This window comes from Bos indicus, chromosome 7, assembly GCF_029378745.1.
Source record: "Bos indicus isolate NIAB-ARS_2022 breed Sahiwal x Tharparkar chromosome 7, NIAB-ARS_B.indTharparkar_mat_pri_1.0, whole genome shotgun sequence".
NCBI lineage: Eukaryota > Metazoa > Chordata > Mammalia > Artiodactyla > Bovidae > Bos > Bos indicus.
In genome coordinates this window covers 7,716,530-7,744,441 of record NC_091766.1, presented here as the reverse complement: position 1 = coordinate 7,744,441, position 27,912 = coordinate 7,716,530, and the positions used below count along the sequence as shown (strand labels likewise).

The following is a 27,912-nucleotide window of genomic DNA, read 5'->3' as shown; positions in this document are numbered from 1 at the left end:
CTGATCTCATAGGAGCAGAAAAGCCAAGTGTGCAGGCCAAGACCACCCTTGGGGAGAGGGGGTACATACTGTCACAGCTTGTGAGTCCCCCGTTCCCAGTCAGGGGCATGGTTGGGGGCCCAGGATAATGGGGTTGGGGTAGGAGAGGCCTCTGCCCCAGGAGGTCATTCCCACTTTGCAGCCCCTGGCTGTTTTAAGTGAAAATAATGAGCTAAAAAACCACATGCAATAAACAAGAAGGAGCAGCCAACAAAATCTCTTAAAATCTCAGAAACGTTCAATAAACATTTGCAGAATGAGAAAATAAATAACAACGAAAAGGAGCCAGCAGCTCTTTTTCCCCCTTGTGTTAGTTGGGTTCAGGAAGTGTGTGTATCTCCCCACACAGGTCACATGTCTTGAAGGCAGGGCAGTCCCAGCGGCTGTGCACTTCACCCTCCCCACCAGTGAAGGTCCCCACACCCTCAATGGACAGCTCCTGCCCTCGGAGAGCCCTTTAGGCCTCAATCATGGCTCAATCCTGGCTCCCTTCCCAGACCAGCTGCCCAGGGCTCTGGTTCCTCTCCTTGGCTCACAGGAGCTGCCGCACCAGCTGGCCAGAGACCCACCCGCCGCCCCCTCCCCCAACCACCAGCCATGCCATGGAGGGCCAACAGCTGGGAACTTGGGCTCATCCCCAGACAGGTCTGGTGGGCTTGGCAGCCAACAGGAAAACCCAGGGCTTCCAGGGGCTTTTGGCGGAGGTGCTTGATCCCAGCCCTGGCTGCCAGACAGACAATGCCAGCTTGTCCACTCGACAGAAAAACACAACGCTGGCTGCCTGCCCCGGGGTGTTTCCAGAAGAGAAATTTAATCTAATTTACATACTTCTAGGTACATCGATAACCAAAATGTGGCCACTGAAAAAAGTTAAAAGGGCAATCGGCTCCCGGTTTCTAGCTGGCCCAGGATTGCAAAATAAAAAGATCGACGTTCCTTATTCTCTACACAAAACGCGTTTTTAAAAAAGTGAAAGGTCTAGGGAGCTATACATAGAAAGCAACAGTGAAAGGGGGGGGGGGGGTGAGGGTGGGGAAGGAGAGTCCCACCCCCACCCCCTCCCAGGCCCCAGAGCCCCCGAGACTCTGGGAGGGCCTTGACACCGCAGGAGGCAGCTGTCAGCTCTGAGCTCTTCCTGGCTGGGAAGGCCCCTCTTGCAAGGGATGAGGGGGAGGCGGCCAACAAGGATTTCCGTGGCATTGTGGGCTCAGGCAGGGGGCTCCCAGGCCCTGGCAGAGGGCCACAGAGGGAGTATGCCTTCTCCTGAGCAAGCACCGTGGCGTGATGTGGTAGTCGTTCAACTCGGGAACTGGAGGGCTGGGGCCGATTCCCGGGTCTCACGAGGTCCGTGAGTGCGTGCGTGCGTGTGTGAGAGGATATTCACAGGGGCAAGGGCAAGAAGGAACCAGGACAGGGGTCCTTGGGGTCTTTGCAAGTGGCCACAGATGGCAAAAAGAGCCCGCCTGACTGCTGGACACGGGAGAACGCTGGTCTTCCTCCCTTGTGAACCGACTGGCTGCCGCCAGACACCTGGCCGCTGCCGCTGCTGAACCAAATGGGCAGGTGGGTGTGGGCTGGAGGAAGATGCCCTGTGTGTGGCCCCAGAGTCCTTGGGCTAGGGGAAGGGTGGCTAGCTGGCTTCCGGTGCCCCGGCTGTAGTGTGCCCGGCCCGTGAAAGGTACCGGTTTGAGGTTTTGGCTTGCTCCTTTGGAAACAGAAAAGAAAGAGGGAGGAAAGAGAGGAGAAGAAGGAGAGAAAGATGGCGTGAGAGGGGGTCTGGAATGCTTTTGTGTTAGGGTGCCTCTGCTGCCGCTGTCTGTGCCTGTGGGGCCTGAGGCTCCTCCGGCGGGGGGTCCGCTTTGGAGAAATTCATCTCTAGGATGTGCCGCTGTAAGTGCCGCACCCACTCCTCCTGGATGGAGAGGGGCCCCTGGAATTCCACCTCACAGAACCTGGGGGGGCATGGGGAACAGAGAGAGGAAAAAGTGGCCATTGCAGTAAGGAGAGGCAGAACCATAGCCCTGGCCGCACCCTGAGCATCAGGCACACCTGCTGCTCCTCACTGTGAACAGAGCAGGCCCAGGATGTGAGGAAAGGGGGACCCAGAAGTTAGGTGTCCTCCTACGTACAGCTACCTCTATCCATCATGGGGTCGTGCTAGGGCCCCCTGGAGAGACCCCCCCTATGCTCAGGGCAGTCTGCCAGCTCAGGTGCTGGGTATGAGTCACTGAGCTTCCTAAACACCTCTGCCAGGTGACTGAAACATGTGCTCTGAGGCGGAGAGGGACCCCAGGGAAGCAAATGCAACCCTGCCAGGCCCCAGGAGAGAAGGACGGGAGCCAGGGAAAGGGGGGTTGGACACCAACTCCAACCCACCTGACTCACGCTCCCAATTCACCCACTCCTCACTCTCTCAGCCTCAAATACAGAACCCAAGCTCATGGTCCTGAGCCCTGGGTTTGAATCCTACTTCTGACTTGGCCTGTGTGGCCTGAGGCAGGCACACTGCATCCCAGACTCTCAGTTTCCTGGACACTGATGGATGCGTGGACTTTACTAACAATGAACTAAGACCTATTTTTTTCCTCCTTAATCCAGCAAACACTTGCCAACTGCTTACTATGTGACAGGTACAGTTTGAGTGTTTTGTAACTACACAACTTTTAATCCTGACAACAAATCTATTTGGTGGATCTGTTATCAATCCCATTTTATAGGTGGGAATATTGAGGTATGGAGCAAGAAACTCTCGCTCAAGGTCACTAAACTGTGGTCAGAGCCGGCAACTGAACCCAGGTCTTGCAGGTTATAAAGCTCAAGGGCCTGAGGCTGTGGGGCATCGCTGTCTGTGAGGAGCCCCCACCCTGGGCCCAGCCACACCCCAGTCTGGCCCAGAGGCTCTGGAGGCCAAGCCCTGGGCGGGCGGTCTCCTCCCTCCCCCAGGGGAGGGCTGCATACCTGCACTTGAGGGTGTAGATGTTGCCCACGAACTTGACCAGTGATGTCTGGGGGGGCCGGGGCACCAGGGCGGGGACTGGCCTGACCCGGGGTGGAGGTTGCCGCACCTCCTCCAGCTTCTGGTGCAGGTCATTGGCCTCCTCACTGCCCCGGGCCGCAGAGGCATCTGGAGGGCGGGCTTGTCGGCGCTCAAATTCTGAGGTGGGGAAAAGCGGGGAGTGGGACGGGAGATGAGCCGGATGGCAAGGCCCCCGAAGAGGTTCCCGCCTTTAGCGAGTGAGGGGCAGATGCTGCGGGAATTTTAAGTCAGGATTGCTGGTGAATGGAAACCTCCTGGACCGCGGGACAGGTGGGACAGACGGTGGATGACTCAACAGGAGGGTGGCTGGGAAAGTGACCTGAGGGGAGATGCATGGCAGAGGACCCGGGGGCAGCTCGTGACCCTCCTCCACCAGCACTCACTGTTGATGTTCTGACGCTGGTGCTCCTCGGCCTTCACGGTGCCTGGCGGGCTGGCCGCCAGAGGCCGCTCACCACTGTCGGCTGCCCGGCCAGCCTCGGGCCCTGGTTCACCCCCAGCACCGCGGCCCACCACAGCCAGGCCCCCAGGGGCCAGCCCCAGGGGCGGCCGCTTGTCGCCATCGCGGCCGTGGCCGGCACTGCGAAACTTCTTGGTGAAGGGACGGCCGCTCTGGATGTAGCTCCGGTAGGCGCCCGCCTTCTGGGGCCGGTGCTTGATCCACTCACTCAGTGTCTCGATGGGTGAGCCGTTCACGCACCACTCGGTCACGCCGAACTGCCGCAGGTGCGCCCGGGCGTGACTGGCCAGAGCCTTGCGGTTTTCGAAGTAAAGGCCACACAGCTCACAGCAGGCCTCAGTGGCTGCAGGCAGAGGGGGTGCTGCTGAGCCCCAGCCCCGAGGGAGCAGGGGTACCCAGAAGGCACTGCCCAGGTCGGGAGTCAGTCCCGCCTCCCACAGGCGCCTTGACCCCCACTGGGGCTGAGCGACATGGCACTGCCCAGCCCGACAGGCCCTGGCAGATGCCCTCCCTGGACCCTGCCGCCCACTGCTTACAGGAGTGGGAGGTCTTCTCATGGAGGGTCTTTGCCTTGAAGGGCAGTTCAGTCTGGATGTAGGTCTTGGCCTTGACCTCTGCTGGGAGGAGGCGGTCCTCCTGCAGGGGCCGCTTGGCTGCCACAGAGCCCAGGTAGCCGGTGGCTGAATGCTTGGTGCCAGTGATGGGTGCCAGGGTGAGCTCACGGGGAATCTGGGCTGGCCCAGCTCCGGGTTTGCCTGGCCGGCCAGCCATTGGCGCCAGGGGCAAGGGGGCCTGCATGGGCCCAGGGGCCACTGTGGGAGGCCCGTCCTCGGTCAAGGCAGGGGCCAGGTCTCCAGCCGGCGGCTCCTTCTTTATGAGGCATGGCTTGGATTTCTTCTTGAGGATCTCCCGCAGCGTGTCGATGGGTGAGCCGTTGACAGACCACTCGGTCACGCCCATCTGCCGCAGGTGTGAGCGTGCGTGGCTTGACAGGCCCTTTCGGTTCTCGAAGAACTCGCCGCAGAACTCACAGCGGATGTCACGCACCGGCTCTGCCCGGGATGCTGCAGTGGGTCGGGGTAGGGGGAGGAGAGGGAGGCGGCGGCTGTTGGCAGGAAGCCTCCAAGCTCAAGGTCAGTGTTAAGTGCCCCGCTGCCCATCCATGCAGTCCCAGACCTGAATGGACCCACTCCCTCATCTGCCTCCAGAGGCCCTTGAGTACATGATCCAGCCCTTCTGCTGCTTCTATCACCTCATATTCTAGCTGGCTTCACGATGACTCCCTGACACTGTGATGGATTGAGGGGCAAGTGCTCCCTGGCTCCTGGACTCAGCTGCAAGCTTGGCTATGACTCCCTATGTGAAGCTGGGAGTCTCAGTTTCCTCCTCTGCAAAATGGGAGATGGAAACCACCTCTCTTGTGTTCCTGGGGTCTAAAGCGGAGCAATTCAAAACATGTGGTTTACAGCAGTCGTGGAATGCATGTGAGCACTAAGGCAGAGGCCTGGGCCCTCCTTACCTGCTCGGCACACAGCAGCTCAACCAACTGGAGCAGAATGAACACAGTGAGAGTTCGAGAGGGGAGCACTCTTGCTTGCTGTAATAGGGATGTTACAACTGCTGCATACATGGAGCTTTGTTTCAGCATTAAAGCTAAGTGCTTTACACCACTTCGGAAAACTGTAGAGTTGGGAGCATGAGCATCTCCATCTTCCAAAAGAGGAAACTGTCCAAAGTCACGTACTGGTAAGACTCTGGAGCAGCTGAGACCTTAACCTGAACTCCAAATGCCAAGTGCTTAGTGACCGGGAATATCAGAGAGACACTCATTTCCAGCACTTACACTCCTGCCCATGGCAGACATCACTGATTGATCCCTACAAGCGTGTTTTTTTTCCCCCTAGAAATCTGGATGGTAGCCACTACCAATCAAAGATGGCAGAGAGAATCTCTTTACCCCTGCCTAATGACACAATTCTGCCTCCTTCACAGGAATGTAGAATCATCAAGCAGCAGCTCACTCAGTTGGGGGTCTGCATAGCCGGAACTCTCAGTTAGCCCCTTGTCCTCTGGACCTGTGTACTACTTCCTTTTCCATTTCAACCCTGGGTGTTCCGGGTACCCCTGAGGGAAGTGAGGGGAAGACCCCTCTACCTGTTCTCCCTGTCCTGCCCCAGGGTCACACTTACACAGGTTCAAGGGGGTCATGTCTTCCCGAGGTGCCACCCAGGGACCCTCGGATGGGTGCGGTTCCCCATGAAGGGCCCCCGGCAGCATCTCCCGCTTGATCTCAACCCTCATTTGTTCAGGCTTCAGCTTCTTGGGCAGGGAGGGTGAGGAGAGGCCTGGGAACATCTTCCGGGCCGTGGGAGGAGGAGAGACAGTTGGTGAGTGGCCCAGGGGGCTGCCTGGTGGCGGTGGCAACTTCTTGGCCAGGGGTGAGAGGTGAAGGTCCGCGGGACTGCGGGCTTCCAGTGAGCTGCCAGGACCTCCGCTGCTCACCACCTTGGCCAGAGCTTTGGGGCTAGGCCCTGATGGGTTGGGGGGTCCGCCAGGCCGGGACTGGGTCCGTCTCTTGAGGATCTCCCGCAGCGTGTCGATGGGTGAACCGTTGACGTACCACTCGGTTACGCCCATCTGACGCAGGTGCGAGCGGGCATGGCTCGACAGGCCCTTGCGGTTCTCGAAGAACTCTCCGCAGAACTCACAGCGGATGTCGCGTGCCGGCTCCGGGCCCGAGGCTGCAGCGGGAGAGAGGGGCGGTCAGCTTCACCGGCACTGTGAGCATCATCACCTGCGGGTCTCCTGGTCGGCTGGGCGTGGACAGCAGCATGTCCAGGGGCCGGGGTGGTGAGGGAGGGTAAGTGCAAGGGAGGGAGCTGAGGAGCGGGCTGGGGTGGGGGCAGACCCCCGGCAGGAGCGCAGGGAGGCTCTAGAGAGAGCCTGCGGGCCTTGCGTCCTGGTGGAAAAAGGACAGAACCAAGACGCCACAGCCCTGAGGGTCCCAACCGGGATGGGGGCAGGAAGTGGTAGCCCTGCCATCCAGACCAGGGGCAACCATGGGCACCTTCTATACCAAGAGGCAGCACCCCACCCTTGGCCTTCATTCTGAGGGAAGGTCAAAGGCCGAGAGAGAAGGCCTAGCAGCCAACGGCCAGCAAGATCTCTGGGCAGAACTGGGCCACTGCTAAGGGCCCCTGTCCACTCCCGGCCTCAGCAGGGAAGGAGGAGGGACAGGGCTGTGACTCCCCACCCTGGGAGGGGCTCCAGGGCCCGCAGGGAGGACCGGGGCGGCTGAAGCGAGAACCTACAGAGGTTGAGAGGAGACGGCTCCACATCAGAGGCCCAGAAAATGCCAGCGGCTGCGGCGGCCGGGAGGTCCTGCTTCCCCCAGGGGCTGGCCGTACCCTTGGCCTTCAGCTTGGCCCTCTTGGCCGGCGGTGGGGGGGGGAGCAAGGAGAGGGCCGCAGAAGCGGGAGGAGGCCGCCCCAGCAGGGCCAGGGCGCCCCGCCCGAGTGGGAGGCGGATCTGGACGCCGGCCCTCCGGATGAGCCCGTGGAGCACGTCTATGGGGGATCCCTTGGCATCCGGGTCGCTGACGCCCAGGTGGCGCAGGTGGGCGCGGGCGTGGCTGGACAGGCCCCTGCGGGTCTCAAACCAGGCACCGCACAGCTGGCAGTCCAGCTCTCTGCCCCCGTCACTATCTAAAGCTGCGGAGACAAAACACAGGGGGGCGGTTCACGGCCGCCACCTCGGCCGGCCCTCCGGGACTGAGGCGGGAAGGCCTGGTGTGAGTCTCGGCGGCCCAGGCTGGTGGGAGTCCAAGACTCACTGCTGTGGATTTATGAGGTTTGGGGCAGCAGAAAGTCATGTTCCTTGCCTAGGCCTTTGGCGTCAAGGTGAGTGTAGAGAGCTTAAGGCTACGGAGACAGCGGGGTAGAGAGGCAGTGGCCCAGTTCTAATGGCACAATCTGAGGCTTCCAGGCCCCCTTCAGCCAGGGAAGCTGTGCAGGATGGGCTGGAGGTGACAAAGCAGGGGCACACTGGCTGCCAGGCATCACACAACCAAGGGCACACCTGCTCAGACCCTTGCTCCTGGAAGCACAGACCGTGGAAGCAGCTTCATTGGAACATGAGGTGCAACTGGGGTGCCCTGTTGGTCAGGGGGCCAGACCCTAGGCTCACTCTCAGACCCTGAGGCCCACAAATGTGCGGGGAGGTCTGAATTCCTGAGATGGCCTTTGTTAAGTCTGCTCACCATGCCTGGGAGTTGCTTCCCAAGCCCTTCTTTGCCATGCCCACAGGCAGCCCAAGAGGTATAGTTCCAGCCCTGGGCACGGAGGTACCTCTGCAAAGGACACCAGGAACAAGAGGATGTGAAGACAGGGCCAAGCATGGGCCCACCTGGCTAGTGGACCACCTGTTTACCTGCAGGACCCCAGGTGCCCCATGGGAACCCTGGCTACCTTCACTGCCCCAACCCTCAGGCCCAGAGAAGGTCAAAAGCAGCCCTAAGGGGCAAGGATGACCCTGGCAGGCTTAGTAGCCACCGCCAGACTTCCAGGGGGAAGAATGGCGAAGTGAAATGGGAGACAGGTAATATGCCCAAACGGAGACACAGCACCTTAATTAACACGCTCTGACCCAGCCGACCCAGGATACGCAGGCGCTACAGTCCCCACTGCATCCACCCCGAGCCCCGAGGCCCAGCCTGAGGCCCCACCCTTCCCTTGGCTCCCAGGACCCGCACTCACTGAGGTTCAGGGGCCCCTCGTCTTCAGACTGGGGCCACTGGGCCTTTGGAGAGGCTGGCCGGGGGCTCAGAGACAGCTGGGGGCTCTTGTCCTCAGGATTCTTATGGGTAGGGGAGCCCGCCAGGGCCAGCGATGCCTTCTTGAGGAGTGGGGAGTTGGGCGGGTGGGCCAGGCCCTTAGCTGAGAAGCCGGGAGGCGACTTGATGGCCTTGTTGACAGCAGGGGCATCGAGGGGCTTGGCCAGGGCGAGCAGACCAGGTCGTGGGGCTCCAGCGACTATCTCCTTCGGCGAGTTGGACTTCTTCGTCAGGCTTGGGGGCAGCCCGAGGGGTGTGTCAGGCAGGCCCTTCTGCTTCACAAGCTCGTAGAGGAGGTCAATGGGGGCACCGCTGCTCTCCGACTCGGCCACCCCCAGCTGCCGCAGGTGGGAGCGCGCATGGCTGGACAGGCCCTTGCGTGTCTCAAAGCAGGCACCGCAGACCTCGCAGGTGGTCAGGCTCTGGGCTGGAGGGTGAGACCGAGGCCGGGAGAGCTGTCTGTGAGGCTGCACAGGCTCTGCTCTCCCGCTGTTCCTCCCCCTGGGGTCCCGCTCACGCAGGCTCCTGGCTTCTGTCAGCCCCTCCCACACTTAAAATGACCCTAATGAGGCAGGACTTGGCCTGTTCAGTTTTCAAATATAGGAAACTGAGTCTCAGAGAGAGGGGGAGGAAAAGTTGTGCCCAAAGGCACACAGCAGGAGGCAGAGCCCTTGGTGGTCCACGCGGTGACATGCTGTTCACATTTCTAATGTACCAGGGTGTCCTGGCAGCAAGTTTTCACACAGACGCTGACCTGCTAGGCACACACTTTAAAGAGTAGCTTAACTCGTGCCCCAGATGCTAGGCTGGTGGCCTCAGCCATGGTCTCCGTGGGGCCCTGTCTGCACGCTTTTCTGCAGAGCCCTCATCTCTACTTCTCTGCCTTGCTGTCCCCCAACGGCAGTGACCCCCAAAGACAAAGGCCAGGTCTCTTTTGCGTCTCTCACATCCCAAGGGTCCAGCACAGTGCCTGCCATTCCTGAGTAACAACCTGAGAATCAACGGAAGGACAAGGCAGTTTCATGGAGAAGATCAGATAGCTACCGACAATTACAGTCAGCGCATGAACTGGATCTGGGGGTGCGCTCCTGATGACAGTGCCCACTGCCTCTCTGGATGCCCCTCCCCTGACCAGGGCTCGAGGCCAAGCATGCCTGTGGCAGCAAAAACTCAAGAGAGAAGACAGCCGGGGGTCTCCTTGGTACCATGAGATGCCAGAGAGAAAGCTGTGGCTAACCGAGGGCCTCCCCACCATTAACCCTCCAGCCCAAGAGCTCCCTGAGAGCATGACCAGCCTGGTCAGCACCCTTGTCACCTGCGCCACTCACCCTTGAGGTCCGGCAGCTCTTGCTTGCTGCCATGAGGAACCTCTGCAGCCATTTTGCTGCTCAGCCGATTGGCCACCTGCTCCAGGGGCCCAGGGACAGGCAGGCTCTTCTTGGGAAGCGGGGGGGAGCCCAAGTCCATGGCCACCATTGCGTTTTCCTCAGAACCCAGGCCTGTGAGGTTGGGAAGACAGGCTCAGCCCAGGTAAGGTGTGGGTTGTCTACCCCTGTGAGGACGGAGGGCCAGGGGCGTAGGGCTGGCAGTAGTGGGAGCCTTCTTCCTCATCCTTGGTGCCTGCTCTCACTCTGGGACGCAGCTCACCCCATGAAAGCTGAGGCTCCATCCATAACCCCGAGCTCCGATACGATGCAGGGATGTCGAGGCCGCCAACTGACAGCACAGACTAGGAACAGCTTCCACCTACCACAGCACAGACAGGTCACCGGACGCAGTGCTAATCTCAGAGAAAATATCTCTCCAGGCAGAGAGATGTCTCTGGGCTCCTCTCTGCGGAGCGGAGCATCTGTCAGTCATGGGGGTACGGGTAGGTGGCAGTCAGAAAGGGAATTCGGAAAGAAAAGGCCAAGGTCAGAGGCCACAGAGGCAGTGCAGAGGCAGGCAGCACAGGACTGGAAGGGAGGCTCCCAAAGACTTGTGGGGAATCTCCACCAGGCAAGACAACTGGGGGCCCTAGGTTGGTCTTCTAATCTCAAGCTAAGCCCAAGGAAAGGGTAAAAGTAAGAACTGTGAGCCTGGAACAGCCGGGGACCTGACTGGGGACAGTGAGAATGGGAATCACTGAACTTTCTCAGAAGTTTCTGAGGCATCCATCAGGCTGGAAAGCTTCTCTGGGTAAGATGTATGAGGACACAGAATCAAAAGTGAGTTTTCATGGTCTATTTTTTTGGAGAAAGGAGCCTGAGAGGCCTGTTGAGTCCGAGTTTTAGCGTTCAGAGCATGGAGAGAGGTCAGAATGAAGGAATGGTGTGTCAGATGGGGCCCTGGAGGTGCTCCGTGTTATGAGCAGCGGGAGGTGGGGAGGGACGGACAGGTAGGTCCCGGGCTCAGTCTGAGTCCTACAGAGGCAAAGAGAAAGGAAGTTGGGGTTCGGCGGGGGTGGGCGCCTGGGACGCCGAGGACTTTGTCAAAGTCTCCGGGTGGAGTGGGCTCATCTGTCAGTCGGGGCAGCGACCGTGTCAAGGCTGAAGTGACTTGGAGTCGGTTTCCGCGCCGGAGGAACAGAGGCTGCGGTGAGAAGCAAACCACGGGCTCCAAGGAGCTTAGCGGCTATCTGTCAGATGGGGTGAGGGTTCAGCAAAGTGGCGGCGGAGAGTGTTCCTGAAGCTCGGGACCCTGCGAGCCGCGACAGGAGGCCCAGGGTCCCCGCGACTGGAGCGCTTGGGGGGAGGGGAAGTCCCGGAGACTGGACGGCGGGTGTCTGGGGCGGCGGCTGCAGCAGGGGCCGGGCGGGACGCCAATTCTGCCCTCCCCGCACCCTCCCCGGCGCGGGCTCTTACCCGGCGCGGGCGCGGGCCCGAGCCCCGGCTCCGGCTCGGCCTTGGGCCCGTCCCGCGACGGCGGCGGCGGCGGCGGGGGTGGGGGCGGCGGCGGCGGCGAGGGAAGAGCCGCGGGGCCCGGGCTCGGGGGGCCCGGCGGGGGCGCCCCCGCGGGCGCGCGCTCACGGGCGCCCCCCGCGCGCGGCCCCGCCGCCGCCTTGCTCTCCGCTTTTGTCACTCGGCACTGGGCGGTGGAGGCGGCCATCTTGGCTCCGGCGCACGCGGGGCGGCCGCCCCAGGCGAGAGCAGCCGAACGCCGAGTGCCGCCGCCGCAGAGCCTGCTCCGCTCCGCCCCACCCCTCGGGGTGCGCCCAGGGCAGCCAGCCGAGCGCCGAGCACCGCGAACGCACCCCCCCCCCCCCACACACACACCCCGCCCCCCCCCGGCCCCCCCGCCCCCCTTGTCCCCGCCCGACCAGAGGAGAGCTCGCGCACTCACGCACGCAGTGCTACTGGTGGCTGCCAACTGCTGCTCTAGCCGGGTCTCAACGGCCCGAGACATTCTCCCCGTACCCTGGACATCTCTAAGACTACGATGGGAATCCTCCGGCCACACGCATTCGCCTTAACAGCATCCAGGCTCCTAGAGCCCGACGGGCGAACCTAGGACCTGCCTGGGGACACTGTTTCATTCCCTTCCTTGGAAGTCTCCCCTCCGGGTCAGGAATCCTGGAAGACACCTGATTCCCAACCAGGAGGATCCCCCAACATCAATGCTGGCATCCAGCTGTCCCCTGACGGCGCTCTCTGGCAATCCTACTGAACTCCACACAAGGCCGGCACTGCACGTTTCAAGCGCAACCTGCTTCTCCCTCCCCCAAACTAAACGGATTGCCCCCAGCTGTTACTTGACAGCTGGGTGGGACTAGCATCTGACCACTGCCCCGCCCCCAACTTGGAGTCCGCTCCCCACCGCCCACTTTGGGAGGCATGGGAGATCCTTCTAAGAATGGCCGCTTCTCGTGGTTGGTGCCCGGACCTGGCCCTTCTGTTGGACATCGTTTCTCAAGGCTTCTAGGATCTTCTCAACCACTCCTTAACACCCTCACCCACAACATGTTCACTGAAAGACTGATCATACCCCTAACCCCCCAAGGACAGGGCCAGTGCGGTAGCAGGCTGACTCCTTTGTCCCAGTGACATGGTCAACTTCCTCAGCACTAACTGGGGGCTGGTACATTGGTCTTCTGGTAGAAACAGAACCTGGCTGCTGGTTGCGTGTTGTCATCCCCTGGGTGCCTGAACCGGGTGCCAAGTAAAGGGTGTAAGCCTGACATCCAGGACTCAGAGAAAGAAGGGGCCAAGGTTGGAGCCTATAAACTGCTTCCTGTCCCCTCCTTCACCTCCTTCCCCTCTCCCACCCACGACTAGCCACCTTCAGAGCAACCGCACCTCCCAGCCACCACTGAGACACCAGGAAACCTAGCCAGGTTATCTGAGCTGATTGCCTAGGGGATAGCCTTCACAGAGGCAAGAAGCCTGAGGTCACGGCCCCACTCCGCCTCTCCCTGAAGTGTGACCTCAACCAACCACTATCCTCTCTCTGTGCCTCAAATCTCTTCCTTGTCCAAGGAGGGGAGAGGGCTTCAACAGCCACACTCTTCCCTTTGCAGACCCTCAAATGTCCTTCGGTCTTGTGGATGGATCCAGCAAAGGCAGAGTACAGATCTAGGGGTATGCGTGTGTGCGTGTGTGTGTGTGTGCGCGCGCGTGCGCGTGTGCGCTAAGTCACTACAGTCGTGTCTGACTCTTTGAGACCCTATGGACTGTAGCCCGCCAGGCTCCTCTGTCCACAGGATTCTCCAGGCAAGAATTCTGGAGTGGGTTGCCCTGCCCTTCTCCGGGGGATCTTCTTGACCAAGAGATTGAACCCACATCGTTTATATCTCCTGCATTGGCAGATGGGTGCTTTACCACTAGCACCACCTGGGAAGCCCAGGACCCTGAAAACTCCAGATAGGAGAAACAGAAGGAACCCTTAGCCCCAAGCAGCCCCTGGACAATTCCCCTGTCCAGGTACCTTCTCCATTCCTCAGAGCCTACGTTCTCCTCACTGCTGAGTTTTTCTCCTGTGAGGTTCAGTAAAGACTCCCACAAAGTCAGGCTTTGTCGGGCTGAGTCCTTCATATTTCCACTTCCTCCATGGAGTCCTGCCCCAGGCTCCTTCACCAAAATATTACTTCTGGATCCCCCAAGCCTCTGACGGTAGCACCTAACGTGGTGCTCAGAAGTCTAGCTGTGCTGCTTGGTGGCTGTGGCAAAGCCGATGACCCACGGTTTCCTTATCCAAAATACAGGAACACAGAAACCCTTAGCTGCATGGAACTGTTTTGAGGTGTAGGTGAGGTGAAACCTTGGGACACAGCAAGCACTCACTTAAGGGAGGGGTTATCAGTGCTGCTGGACACAGTGCATACATGTGTGCTCGGTTGCTCAGTCGTGTCCGACTCTTTGTCACCCCGTGGATTATAGCCCACCAGGCTCCTCTCTCCACAGGATCATCCCAGCAAGAATACTAGAATGGTCGTCGTTTTCTCCTCCAGGGGATCTTCCTGACCTAAGGATCGAACCTGCATCCCTGTGGCTCCTGCATTGGCAGGCGGATTCTTTACCATTGAGCCATCTGGGAAGCCCAGATGGACACTGTAGGCACCACTGAAAATCTAGAATGTAAACTCTAGATCTACAATGTCCACTTGGATTACCACTAACCTTGTACTAACTGCCTTTGACTCAACAGCCATATGTGGCCAGTGGTGGTGACCCTGTAGGACAGTATGAGTCTCTAGAGAACATTTCCATTGCCTCAGGAAGTTCCACCAGACAGTGCTGCTCCAGGTAAAAGACATCATTAAGATCAAGGATTCTGAAGCTTATGCTTTCTGGGCTTTCAAACCCCAGCTCCACATGCTTTCAGCTGTATGACCTGGGCATATTAATGAAGATCTCTGAGCCTCAGTTTCCTAATTGATAAAATGGGGATAATAACACCTGCCTTTAAAGGGTTGTTATGAGGATATAAATGAGTTCATATTTGTAAAAGGCTTAGAAGAGTATCTGGCTCCTAGTAAAGAGATCAGTAAGCCTCTGTTAAAACCACTGTCAGGCAGGGCAGGGAGGAACTGGACCTAGACAGAGCCCTGGCCCAGCCACTGAGTAAAATAGGACCCCTAAGTGGTGGGACAGTAGTCAACCTACTTGGTAAAGTGACTTGAAAACACTTGCAGGAAAGCAGAGTGGCGGCCCACCTCCCACTCCTCCATCCCTCCAGGCCCCTGGGAAGGGTCAGGGCTCCAGCCTGCCTGCCCCCTTTCCCCTTACCATCTCCGTAGGCTGGCCCAGGGTCCTCAGCCCAGGTGGGTGGGAAGGGCACTGTAAGAGGTAAACGGGGCCGGCGGGAGGTCAGGAAGCCACTAGGCGGCACCCCAGCTTCACGACACAGCGGGCTGGGGGGCCGCTCAGCAGCCGAGGTGGCCAGCAGCTCTTGCAGGATGTTGATGGGTGAGACAGTGAGCTCCCAGTTGGTGATGCCAAAGTCACGCAGGTGGGCCCGGGCGTGGCTGGACAGGCCGGCCCGAGTGTCAAAGCCGGCCCCGCAGAAGTCACAGCGCATCAGGCTGAAGGTGCCCGGGTCAAAGTTAGCCACTGTGGAGAGAGAGAGGACATAGACTGCCTGAGTAGGGGGCGGGGTGTGTGTGTGTGTTACTCTACATCCTCCGCTCTCCAGTTCCCAGGGCCACTGCCCCAGTGGATCACACACCCCATGCTGGTCCTCACCCTGGATGCCTCCCTGCCCTTTGTTGTACACGCTCCTGCCTGCATCTGCTCACTTAAAGAAGCTTTCTCTTCCTGGCCTTCTATTGTCTCCCTTCACACAACTCAAAGCATCAGGGACCTCACCCCCAGAAATACTTCTCCAGGATCGATTTGCAGTCATTTGGACAAGTGTTTGATTAATACCCTTCTTTCCTCTAGAGCTCATGTCTGTATCACCCCAGTGTTATCAATGAAACCTTGGCTGAATGAAGCAATGGATCAGTGGGTGGCATGCCTTCCTCTGGGAATCTGCTCAGATCCCCCAGAGTTGGGGATCTTCTCTGGGCTTCCCTAAACCCCTCCCTGAGCTGCCCCCATCACAGCCCAGGTCCCTTAACATTGTAACTGCCTAGTTTTGTGGCAGTCGGTCCCCTGCCCGTTCCCCACAGTGTGCATACACACACACCCTCTCAAACACCATACCAGCCCCTCCCCATGTAGGCTCCATGTCCGCCAGTATCAGAACTCCTCAGGGCACTCATGTGGAGACAGACCTCTGGAATCAGAACCTTGGTGCCTGGAAATCAGCATACCTCACAGGCAGCCCCAGGGGTTCTGAAGTCAGCCAGGGTCCCACCATGCCTCTGGCACTGTGCACTCCAGAAGGGCAGGGACTCCTGTTCTGTTCATTGTGGTGACCTCACTCAGTAAAGATTTGTCGAATGAAGGATTCAGTGATATTTTCTGCCTGGGGCTACACTCTAGCTACTGGAAGGGCCAGACAGTTGGGATGTCCCCATATCTCCTCTGATGTGGTGACCTTGGCCCCAGCTCCCTGCCTTCACCATGCTGGGCACTACAGGGAGGCTTTAGATTGAGGGTTTGTTGGTTCAGGACTCAGCCACCCAGCTGTGCATCTCCCCGGCCTTGGCCTCGGATGGGGGTTGGTGCTGGAGTGGAGCCACCCTACCTTTTTTCTTCTTCTTTTGGAAGGAGAACCTGCGCTCGATGGCCTTTACCTCCTCAGCAGAGATGAAATGCCGCACATTGTAGCTGACACCCACGCGGTTCAGGTGGCCCCGCACGTGGTTGGCCAAGCCGATGCCATTGTGGAAGCGGTCAGGGCAATAGGGGCATTTCCGTTCCTCAGGCTTCAGTGTCACCCCTGGGTCCCCATCCAGGAATGGGTCCAGCCCCAGAGGGCCGCCCAGTGGCGTGTCCAGGAGCAGGAAGTCCAGGGGGTGGGCGCCCCCCAGCCCCAGCTCCTCAGGCTGCAGCCTTGGGGGGGCCCTGGCCGCCGCAGCCATGACTCGCGGCCCGAGTTTCGCCACCAGCACTACAGGCACCATCCCACAGAGCTGCTGCTGCTGTGCCCGCGAGGCCACCGCCGTCTGCAGGGCTTCTCGGAATGTCCGCTTCAGCTCCAGGGCTGACTGTGGGATGAGGCCGGGGCTGGCTGGCGGCGCAAAGACCCTGTTTTCAGGGGGAAACTCCATTTCTGAGGCCAGCAGTAATTCTTCCTCCTCCTCCTCCTCCTCCTCATCTTCCTCTTCACTCCATGGGTGCCTCTGGTCCTCCAGGTGGCCTGGGAGCCCCTGAGGTTGGACAACACTCTTGCTTCTGCTTGCCTGTAAGGAGTAGGCGGCGGATGCTAGTGGCGAGGGGAAGGCTGGCCTTCCCAGGGGCCTCTGGCTCGAGCATTGTGGGAGTGGCTTTGACAGTGGGAAATCCCTCGTGCCCAGCTGCTGGCAGCCTGGGCCAAAGGCCAGGCTGGGGTCGTATCCAGCCGGATTCTCCTGCCACGTGGGGGCCAAGAGCGGCTCAGCTTTGCCAAAGTAGTCGGCGGCCTCAGAGAATCGGGTGTAGGCGTCCTGGCTGGTGCCCGGCCGGCTGGCAGGGCCCTCCTCCTCAAAAGCCTCACCATCCTCCTCCTCCCAGTGGGGATGGGCGTGCACCAGCCTCACATGCTCCCTGAGCAGGCTCTCACTGGGCGCGGGGAAGCCACAGAAAACACAGGCACTGAGGCCCGAGGGGTCCTCATAGGGCTGGTAGGCAAGGGAGGTGGCGTCGGGGCCTGGGCTACCCGCCCCGCTGCTGCCCCCGAAGGGCTCCTGGGCCGCTGGGCCCCGTGGCTCCTGTGCGTGCAGCTTGGCATGCTGCACGAAGGCCTTGGAGGAATTGGTGCCAAAGACGCATCTGGGGCACTGCAGCCGTGCCTCCCGGCCCGCGTCACCTGGGACCTGCTTTAGCTTCTGAATCTCCTCAATGATCTTTTCCCGGGAGGCCTGGTGCAGCTGGCGGTGCCGCTCGAGGGCACCAGGGTCAGCAAAGGCCCAGCCACACTCGCCACAGGCCAGCGGGGCCAGCTCAGCCGGTGGCTCCTGGCCCGGGGCTCGGCGGTGCTGGCTCATGTGCTCCAGGAGGTGCTCCTTTTGCTTGAAGTAGATGCTGCACTCGATGCATGGGAACACAGCTGGCTCCTCGTCTTCGTCCTCGTCGGGGCTGTCTGCCCCCTCGGCCACCTCCTCCAGGAGCTCACACAAGTAGGGCCTCGTCCGGATGGAGGACAGCAATGGCTGCAGCCGCTCCACAGATGCCTCTGAGTTCACCGTCCAGGTCTGCGTGGCCACCTCTGAGGCGGACCGGGGCAGGCTCCACTCGGACGGCTGGGTCAGGCCCTCCAGGCCTGCCAGGTGCTCTCTGGTGCCCACCACCGGCCCATCCAACGTCTTCATGGTATCATCTACGGGCATGAGCACTGTCCTGAAGGAGGTAAGGGGTGATGGCTGGGGAGGCAAGTCCATGTCCAGCCCCGCATCCTGGAGCGGGACCGCCTCATCTGCGTCTTGCAGCCAGTCGAACCTGGGGCGGCCCCGGGGGACCTTCTCAAATACCTTTGATTCCCCTTGGTGGTGGTACAAGAACCTTCTGGAGCCCTCCAGCTCAGCATGGGGCTTCACGGTTCTCATGATGACGGAGTCCTCAAACCTCTGCTCAGATGCGAGGTCCTCCCCAGCCTCCTGAATCAGGGGGCGCTCCCAAGGCCCCCGGCCATCCAGGGGGCCTGGGTAGTGGCCCAGGGGATGGGGTGAGGGGGAGCCCGGTTGGAAGTCCAGGCTGCCTCCATCCCAGCAGCTGCAAGGAAGGGCCAATGGGGACAGGTTAGCCACAGGCCTCGGTTTCTTTTCCTTGGGCAAGGGACAGTGAGGGGGTGGGGGGTGGTTCCCAGGCGGTCTGAGACAGGTTCCAGAGAACTCAGCCCACGGGGACTGAGGCGGGGAGTGTGTGGGTGTCAGCTGGGAGGTCGGGGGAGTATGTGTGGACCCTTCCAGAGCAGCTGGGTCAAATATGAGATTCAGCTCCCAGGGCTCATGCCTGTGTATGGAACCCAGCCCTGCTGCACTGTGGGGGGTGGGGGCAGGGGCGGAGTGTGCAGAGACCACAGCGGGGATCACAAGGAATGTCTCCAAGTCTGGTGGCACAGTCAACTCTCATCTGTCCCCTGGGAGGGTCCTAGATGACTTTCCCATTTCAGTTACGCTGCAGGCTGCTTTTTTTGTCTTGGTCCTCCCCAAATTGGAGTTATTTGTGCATTGAGTTTCCTCTTTCCAGCAAATTTGGTAAAACTCGGCAGCAGGAACCATTCAAGAGAATGCACTTTCCTCCCTGCGTCTCCCGTCTTGGGAGGAGGGCAGAGTCAGGCCCTGGGCAGCCTGTGGCTCCAGTGACCCTGACCTCCTTTGAGGGGCAAGGGGAGGCGCGGCAACCTCACTGAGCCTCAGTTTTCCAGCCCTAAAAATGGGGACAAGTCCCGAGAACCAAGAGCTTCCGTGCCTGTATGCAGTGACTGAGGGAGTTTTCTCACACCGTAATCAAAGAACACTTAACACGCTGCAGGTGCTTATTTAAATGATGGCAACCACAAGCTTTCAAATGGGAACCTTGACCCCGTGAAGTGCAGGGTGAATGTGACACAACTCAGTGCTGGGAAACGCTTCACTTGGCCTGAAGCCTAGCTCCCAGTAGGCCCACAACCAGTGTGGGTTCTTATTATGACTGTTCCTGATCGATTTCTCTCATTTTCAAGATCTGGCCTCCATAAACGGCTATGACTCACACCCATGGAACAGATGTGGAGATGGGCTCTACTGCGAGGCTGAGCAGAAATCATGGGGTTACCTCCATGTTAACGGGCCCACTCCCCACAGGGCTATGGCAAAGATTCAGTGGGGTAAAGTCCCACACTGAGAGCACAGTATACAGAAAGTGCTAAATAACAGAGCTATTATTAATCCCAATATGGATGTTGTTACACATTAGCGCCTGCCCATCCATTTAATAGGGGGCTTCACTGGTGGCTCAGATGGTAAAGAATCTGCCTGCAGTGCAGGAGACCTAGATTCAATCCCTGGGTCAGGAAGATCCCCTGGAGAAAGGAATGGCTACCCACTCCAGTATTCTTGCCTGGAGAATCCCATGGACAGAGGAGCCGGACGGGCTGCAGTCCATGGGGTTGCAAAGAGTCGGACATGACTGAACGACTAACAGTTTCACTTTCAAGCCATTTAATAAAAGGTTGCTGCCATCAGCACTGCTGTTGATTCCTGCTCCGACGCTACATCCCTCTGGTCTTCGAGGTGAGGTTGTGAGATGCGCTACAAGGACTCCATTTACAGATGAGGAAACTGAGACTCAGAGAAGCCGAACCTTATTCTAAGGGTCACCTGGCAGAGACAGGACTCCGAGGGTCCAACCTCCAGGCTCCTGGCCTTCTGGCCCTGCTCCCGGCAGGGATAATGAGAGTTGACTGTCTGTGTTCATCCCAGTCCTCCCACCACCCCCTGCGAGCGCCCAGGGGCTTGCCTGAGAGGAGCCACCTCCTCCTGCCTAGCATCCTGATTCCCTCCTGACCCCGTCTCACTCCTAGGGGCTTCTCTTGGGCTTAGGTATGTCCTGCTCACCCCCCTGCCCTCCCTGAGGTCAGGGCCAGCGTGGCAACTCACCAGCTGCTGATCCGATGGGTGGCGGAGGTGGCACGGGGAAGGGCTTCGCTGAGGCCAGGGTGGGGCTGCCCATCTGCAACAGAGAGGGGAGACCCTGAGGGGCTGGGGTCCCCCTGGCTGGGGCCCTTCACAGCACCCCAGCTCTGGGAGCCCAACCGGGCACCTTGGAAGGGCCCAGCTAGCTCCCCATCCCTCTCCCCTGAGAGGCCTCTGGCCTCTGTACTCCTGAGCCCCGAAAGGGTTTCTCTGGAGGGGTCCTCTTGGCTTTCCTAGGGGACCATCAGGGCTTGCTGCCTTCAGTCTTCCTCTCTTTGTCCCCCACCTAGCAGCCAGGGTGATCTTTTTTTCTTTTTTTTAAGTCACACCCTGGTAAAAACTTGCCTGGCTTCTCATCATATCTCCAATAAAAGCCAGATTCCCAACTAACCACCTGCAAGGCCCTGCGAGGTCAGACCTTTGCGGGTCTTTCCAGCTTCGCCGCCTTCTCCTCACCCCTCTCTCACTCTGCCCAGACAGCTCATGAAGCTTCAAGCCCACCTCACTGTTTTTGGCCTTGGGGCCTTTGCACTGGCTATTCCCTCTGCCTGGAGAACCCTTCCCTGGCCACCTGCTAAACTGAGCCTCTGTGATTCCTCACTCATTGCCTTTTTTCTTTTCTTTCCTTAGCACTCTCTGAAATTGCCAGGGTCCTCCACTGGCACATAAGCCACCCACTCCCACCCCAGGGGCCTCGCTCACTGCAGCATCTCAGTGCCTGGCACAGGGCAGGTACTCAACCAACAGCTGCCAGATGAAGAGTAAGGAGCCCTTGAGCCTGAGCTGCAGAGGGCCCATCCCTGCCTCCTGCCTCCCAGACCCCCTTTCAGGCCTACGACTTGGAATCACGTCCCTCCTAGGAAACCTCACACAGATAGAGCCAACTCTCCATTATCCGCCTGTGGAGCCAATGCCTGGAGTGACCACAGGAATCCTGGCCTGTGCCTCCTCTGCCTGCCACGCCCGCCTGATGCAGGCAAGCATGCCAGTCGGGGCACAGGCCAATTGCTGGGGCCAAGGTTAACACACTGGGAGATCTTGTGCCCCATCCAGAGCCCAACAGATGCAATTGCTGGATCAGCTTCAATTTGACGATGGTCCAGAAAGAGGGCTAAGTGCTGGGGTTAGTACTGATACTTTTCCCAATCCTCTACTTTCCAATTTGCCCAGGAGATTGAGAGCCGACTGTCAGGGGCCAAAGAATTCAGAGCTGATGAGGGTGGAGGGGAAGGGTCAGCAGGCTGTGATCACCGCCACAAGGGTCTTTCTGTGGAGCCTGAGAGAAGGCGCATGACTGGCACGTGGCCTCCAGGAGGTGAGAGTGTGATGGGGATACAGGAGTCTGCATCATTTAGAACAGTTTCTCAAACGTGGTGCTGCTCACTTGAGGGGCTGAATCATTCTCTGGAGTGGGGGGCATCCTGTGCGTTGTGGGATCTTCAGTAGCACCCCTGGGCTCCACCCACCAGATGCCAGGAGCCACCCCTATCTTGAACCTGCAGTCATGACAATCAAAATTGTCTTCAGACATGGCCACAGTGTCCCCTGGGGGTAGAATCTCCTTCCTTTGAGAAGCTCTGTGGTAGACAGATGGGGAGCAGGGCCAGGTCAGGGTTGAGCCCGGATGCAAGGGTCAGGGGAGTGCTGGAGAGGGTTTGAGGTTTGGGGAATGAAGGCCTGGACCAGCTAAGGGAGTGAGACCCCAAGAAATGTGTCTCTTGAGAACACAAGAGTCCCAGACGTGAGCTTCGTGGGAGAGGCCAGCCAGTTCACGTAAGTCCGAGGGTCCAGATGTCCTGATTCTGAGATTCTGGGACCCCAAGCTCCTGAGATTCCGAGTGTCCCAGATTCGATGGTTCTGCGATTGCTGTTGTCTAAGAATTCCGTGAGCCAGGGGGCTGTACTGGCCTCTTTGTTTGAGCGGCTCCAGTGAAGCACCTATTTTTAGGTGCTTTGGAGGAAGCAGACCAAGCAGGGTGCCGTATCCAAGACTGTTGGGGGAACTGGGGGCTCATCCGCAGCTTCCACCATTGGAAGGGGGTTCAGAAGTCCCTATGGGTCAGACAAGGCACTCTGGATGCGGCCCCCAGTGATGGCTGTGCTGAGGCACCCTCGTTGGCTCCTGCCATCTGGGGTCCGTCCCCAAGAGGGTCTGAAAGTGAGCAACTGAAAATGAGAAGGGTGTCCGTGAGCAGCTTGAAGCCCAAGCCAGGCAGCTTGGCAAAGTGGCCAGGAGTCTAGACATCAGAGTCAGACAGATCCAGTTCAAGGCCATGCAGGAAACTGAAGGGCATGTCTTTTTCGCTCCAAGCCTGTTTCCTCCTCGATATAAGGGCAACAGCTACGGCCCCAGTCTGGAAGGGCCAGAGACGGGCGCCAAGGGAGATCACAGAGTAAATGCTCAATCCAGAGAGTCGGCGGTGGGGGGAGGAAGGGGGGTGGTTTGCCCAGGTTGGGGTTTAGGGTTGGCTCAGACACCCCCCAAGTTAGAGGGTGGAGGCTTGACCGAGAACCTCAGGCCCACTCACTCCACACTCTGGGACCCCATGAGGGCAGAAAGGATGCATTGTTCATCCTTTAGCTCCCTGGTCCCAATGCCAGGCATGCACCAGACTCTTCAGAAATCCATATGGACCATCCCAGCCCCCAAGCTTCAGGTGCACCCAGGAAGCCAACCAGAGAAGCCAAGCACTGGGTGAGGGGCTGCAGGTGAGGCCAAGGCCAACAGCTATAATGGAGGACAGAGGAGGCAGTGGACTCATCCATGTCTAGGTGGAGGAGTTTGCAGTAGCTCCTCCAGGGGTGCTCTTAAGGGCCTCCCAGGACTAGGTGGGGATGAGGGAGGACCCAGGCTTCAGCATGGAATGGCAGCCTCAGAGGCTGTTCCTATTTATAGGCATCACAAGACTCCTAGGGCAGGTGCCTAGGGAAGGCAGGGTGGAACGGGCTAAGAGGGCAGTGTGGCAGACACTCTGTCTGAAGCCCAGACCCTTCTCCACCTTCCAGGCCATGGCCCTACTCCAAGTCAAGCCCTCGCCCCATGCCCTAGATGCTCAGTGGTACCATTAGGAGTAGACCTGTCCCCTCTCAGCAGCCACAACCCCCCTCCTCCCCAGGCACATGCCCTGGACCCTGGTGGACTCCCCAGGGGGAGTGAGCACACATCTACCCACCTACCTACTTGCTCCCTCTCTCCAGACCTGCCATTCTTCTTTTTCTTTTTTGGCCACACCACGTGGCACATGGGAATCTTAGTTCCCTGACCAGGAATTGAACCCACACCCTCTGCAGTGGAAGCGTGGAGTCTTAATCACTGGACCAGCAGGGAAGTCCTCAGACCTAGGACTTCTGCCAGGTAGAGCAGAATGCCCAGTTCCTCAGAGCCAGACCCAAAGAGGGTCCTAGGTCCCAAAGTCCGTTCCCCAGGACTCCCACAGAGTCAAAGTCCTGGACCTGCCCTGGTCAGCTGCATGACCTGGGACACAGTCTTGCCTTTCTTTGGGCCTTGGTTCCTAAGAGTATGGGGGAGGGTATGGTTCTTTGAGCAGGGGTCTTGCCCTCTCGTGCTCCTACATGACATCTTTGGGTACCACTAGTCACCTCCACACCACTGCATGCGTGGAGCCCCCTGTCTGGATGTCCCCTGTCCCCTGCCTGACTCACGGTTCCTCATCCAGGACTCTGGGATGTCCCCCAGCCTGGCCATCCCCCATTGCAACCTGTGCAACTACGTCTTAACAGCTGGTGGCTGGTCTGTCTGTCTGACCCCAGATGGTAGGGTTCAGCAGGGGCGGAGGTGGTGTGTGTGCTTGGTCCCTGGCTGCGCACCAGTGTCCAGCCCCGAGGAGGTGAGCATGCCATGCTCTGTAAGTAACTGGACTTCATGAGCCTCACTAAGGTGAGCTGGGGCAGGTCAAGGATGCCCTGACATAGGGTGGTAGTGAAGGATGAAGGCTGTTAAGCCAGGTTACTGCCTGGCTGTGGGCCCTTGGGAAACTGACTTGACACTTCAGGATCTGAGTTTCCCCATCTCTAACAATGGATAATAATAACTGAGGTTACCCCACACAGTTCTTTTGAGAATGACAGGAGATGATCACGTAAAGGGCTTGGCATGTAGGAGACCCATGATGAGGTGCTTGGAGATTCCTAGAAACCAAGGCCTTTAGAGCAGACCAAGGAGATAAAGGGAGACACGGGGTACATCAGCCTACACCGCACCCACCACTCTTTAGCTACACCAGGCTCCTGCCTGGCCCTTGACTACACCAGGCTCCTCCTTACCATAGGGCCTCTGCACCTGCTGTTTCAAATTCCACTCCTTCAGGGAGGTTTTCCCAGGTTCCCCTAGGCATGATCCTGGCACTCTGTTTAATACCCTCACAGCACCTGTCACTACCTGCCCTTATGTTATTTGTGTAGTTGCTTGTTGTCTGTCTCCCCGACTAGAATGTCAGGTCCCTGAGGGCAGGGACTCTTGTCGCTTTTGCTTACAGCTGTATCCCCAGCAGCTAGAACGGAGCCTGGCACATGGTAGTTGCTGAGTATTTAATGAAGGAATGACAACTCTTTAGGTGGGGATGGTGCGAGATCCCCTTTTGATGGGAAACAGAGGCATAAAGGGATGGCTGTCATCCCTGACTGCTCAGTCTCTCCCCAGCCACTAGGGGGCATAAGCTGTTTGGGCCCCTGGCTCAGAAGTGGGACTCATCAAGACCTTGTAGCAAGACAGAACTGGAATAGACTGACGGGAATGGGGGCATACCTGGAGAACAAGTGGGTTCAGGGAGGGGAGCTCAGGGGTGCTAAGCTGAGCATCTGGACCCCATTAGTACGAGCAGAGAAGGAAGCCAGGCAGACCTGAGTCAAGTCCCAGCTCCTTGCTCTCCACTGGGGTGGGCCTTAGTCAGGTCATTAGTTCCCGAGACCTTTGTTTTCACAACTGTAAAATGGGCAACCAAGCAGAAGGCAAAGGCTCTGAACCCAGGCAGACTCAGGATCCCAACTCAGCCCCTGATGGGCTGGGTGACTTGGCCCTCCCTGAGCCTTGGGGAACTGGCTGGATGCTCCCATCAGGGCCACAGGGCCCACCCTCTTACCAGAAATGCCACCTCTGCCATCCAGAATGTCTCGAGGGCCCTCCTTGGTGACAGGCAGGTAATGGGTAGACCGGAAGATGCAACCTTCCCCCTCAGCAACCTCGGCCCCACCTTCGATGTCCTCTCTCGGCGCTGGGCCAGGCAGTCTCTCAGGACCTCGAGGACGATCTGGGGCGGCCAGGCCGCCTGCCAGGGGCCCATCCATAGATGCTCTCTGCTTGGCTCCACTCAGCTGCTGGCCGGGCTCAGTGAGGCATTGTAGGTCTGGTGGGGGCAGAGAGACAGGTGCTCAGGGGAGGCTGGAAAGGGATTCTGCCTCAGTTTCTCCTTCCTCGAAGCCTCTGTCCTCACCCTTGTGGTTTGGTGCCTCAGTTTACCCCCAAGCACAGATGAGCAAGTCCCAGTGCTGAGGCCCTATCCCTACACATTGATCTCAATGGTCTCTAATCTCAGCACACCTCGGCTTTCGTCCACAACTCCTCTCTTTGCACTGCCTCAGTTTCCCCCACTTTACAGCATTCACGCTTAGACACCTTGCTTTCCTGCAGCATTAAACTTATTACTTCTCTTAGATGCCTCCCTTCATTCATTCATGGTTGCACTTTTCCCAGTTGTGAACTCACTTCCATGCACATGCATATTCTATGCGTGTGCCTCAGCACTGCTACACTCTGATCCCATACACTGTCTCAAGTCTCCCCATCATTACCCCTGCACTTTTCTCACTCCTGTTGCCCGGATCAGTTACCCCTCACTTTTCCCACACTCCAACCCTCCGTCCACACACAACCTTAGGGTTCTCCAGCATTAACCCTTTCACCCTCACGCTCAGCCGCAAGTGACCCCAGCCTTCACCCTCTTGCTTCACCCCAACGTTACCCCTCATGCATACCCAGCCTGGGTTCCTCCATCCCACCCTCCCAAGATCTCTCCAGTCTGCGGGCAAAAGGGAAGGATGGAGCTCCTGGTCCAGAAATGAGGACCCTGGGGAGGCCATGGGGGGTGGGGGCTGTCTTCTCCACCTATAAATACCTTCAAGGTAACGGCGGAAAGTGAAGGGCAGGAATGAGGCGCCCTCCCCAGGGAGATGGTAGGGAGGCCGATCCCAGGCAACCGGGGCGGGGCCGGGGCTCCAGGCCTGGCTGCAGGCGCTGCCCTCGAGGGCCTGGGGGCTCCCAGGGGGCCTATCCGTGGACTGGCCGTTGTGGTGGGGGTCCCTGCCCAGGCCCCGAGGAACCACCTGCGGGTGCCCACCGGGTGGGCACTGCCCGCGGGGAACCGGCGGGACCGCAACTTCGGAGCACTTTGGCAGCGTGGGGAAGGGGGTTCCCTCCTGGACGCCCCCGGAGGTCGTAGGGGTGGTGGCGGCGCCGCGCCAGCACACCCCTCGGGGCGCCAGGGTCCACGCGATGCGCCCTCCGCCCGTGCACCTCGGGGCGGGAGACCCCGCGGGACGCGCCGAGGTTGGGGGGGGGAACACCTGCCCCAAGACCCCCGCTCCTCCCCCCAACCTGTGCGGCCCCGCCCCCGACCAGGCCCCGCCCCTACAGGCCCCGCCCCCGCCCCCCGCCCCGGGGGGTCCCGCCTGGCCCGGCCCGGCCCGGGCCTCCCCCTCCCAGTGCCGGCTCCGCCCCGCCCGCGGGCTCCCCAGGCCGGGCCGGGCCTCACCGGGGAGGCGGCGCCGCCAGCTGGGTGCCGGGGCTCGGCGCTCCCTTCTTTGGTGCGGCCGTCGCTGCCGCTACCGCCCTTGCGGCTCCCGGTGCCGGTGCCACGGCCTCCGCAGCCGCCGCCGCCTCCACCGCTCGGGGGACATTGTCCCTTTAAATCGCTCCCCCCGCCGCCCCGCCCCCCCGGCGCGCCGCCGTGACCTCAGCGCGACAGCCCCGCCGCGCCGCCATGATGGGGAGGTCCGGGGCGCCCCCCCGCGCCACCCCGGTGGGGGGGCAGCCAGCAGGCGCGCCGCCATTTTGGGAGTGGCCAGAAGGGTGACCCTTAAAGGGCCCGCGCGACCTGAGAGTCCAGGGAGAGGCTCTGTTACCATGACAACACTCTTGTCCTCCTGTCCCTAATGGCTCTTCATCACCCCACTGGTTCTTCCAATGCTAGGCCCGCTAATAGCACCAGAAGAGTGGGAGGGGGCAGAGAAGTTCCCCCATGGGTCATTCATAGGTCATTGAGGATTCCACATGGCCAATCCGTAGCCTTCAGACCCTTGCTACCTTCCAACCACAAGCTCGTTTCCTCCTTCCCCATTACCTACACTGGACTTCAGTACTTTCATGCCCCTAGAGCTGGCCTAGGTCCCCAGTGCAAAGCCCCCCTTTCCACCCAACCCCCAAGATCACAGTTGCCAAGGCGACCCCATAATGTACACAATGCTACTTCTCCCACCCATCACCCATCCACATATCCAAACTACCCATTCATCTCTCCACCCATTCACCCACACACCCAGCAACTCATTTACCAATCCAGTCGATTAACCACCTAGCCGTCCACCTCTCCCACCACCTATCCATCCATCCATTCATCTATCCACCCATCCATCCACTCACTCAATCAATGACCATCCACCTCCCATCTACCTACTCATCCATCCACTACCAATCTAAATACCTACTTATCCATACAACCAAGCAAACATCCACCCATCTCTGCACATAATCCTTTCATCCAGTCACCCAAAAGTGAAGTCACTTAGTTGTGTCCGACTCTTTGTGACACCATGGACTGTAGCCTACCACGCTCCTCTGTCCATGGGATTTTCCA

At 59.3% G+C, this 27,912-nt stretch overlaps 1 protein-coding gene across 10 annotated transcripts; it reads right to left on the bottom strand.

Moving 5' to 3' along the window:
* Nucleotides 1-255: 255 nt before the first annotated feature.
* Nucleotides 256-26,966, bottom strand: WIZ (WIZ zinc finger). 10 transcript variants are annotated; one of them, XM_070792621.1, is made up of 13 exons: nt 26,812-26,966; nt 25,144-25,407; nt 20,009-20,081; nt 15,976-18,140; nt 14,571-14,894; nt 9,696-9,866; nt 8,291-8,794; nt 6,848-7,246; nt 5,726-6,277; nt 4,073-4,600; nt 3,460-3,879; nt 2,998-3,193; nt 256-1,991 (listed from the first exon to the last, which is right to left on the bottom strand). In XM_070792621.1, exons 2-13 carry the CDS (start codon nt 25,346-25,348, stop codon nt 1,832-1,834), a joined length of 5,697 nt encoding a protein of 1,898 aa, XP_070648722.1. In that variant the 5' UTR covers nt 25,349-25,407; nt 26,812-26,966; the 3' UTR covers nt 256-1,831. The 10 variants fall into 10 exon arrangements, with proteins under 10 accessions (XP_070648722.1, XP_019819515.2, XP_070648724.1 ...); XM_019963956.2 differs by lacking the exon at nt 26,812-26,966 and adding an exon at nt 26,176-26,519; XM_070792623.1 differs by lacking the exon at nt 6,848-7,246.
* Nucleotides 26,967-27,912: the final 946 nt, after the last annotated feature.

What these genes read in the sequence shown, in the direction of transcription:
- WIZ (XM_070792621.1), bottom strand. Translation starts at nt 25,348, where the DNA reads ATGGATGGGCCCCTGGCAGGCGGCCTGGCCGCCCCAGATCGTCCTCGA. An exon ending in GCCGTCTCCTCTCAACCTCT is followed by an intron (nt 6,278 to 6,847) that starts GTAGGTTCTCGC and finishes CTCCCGCTGCAG; the next exon opens with CCTCGGGCCCGGAGCCGGCA. An exon ending in CATGACCCCCTTGAACCTGT is followed by an intron (nt 4,601 to 5,725) that starts GTAAGTGTGACC and finishes GACCCACTGCAG; the next exon opens with CATCCCGGGCAGAGCCGGTG.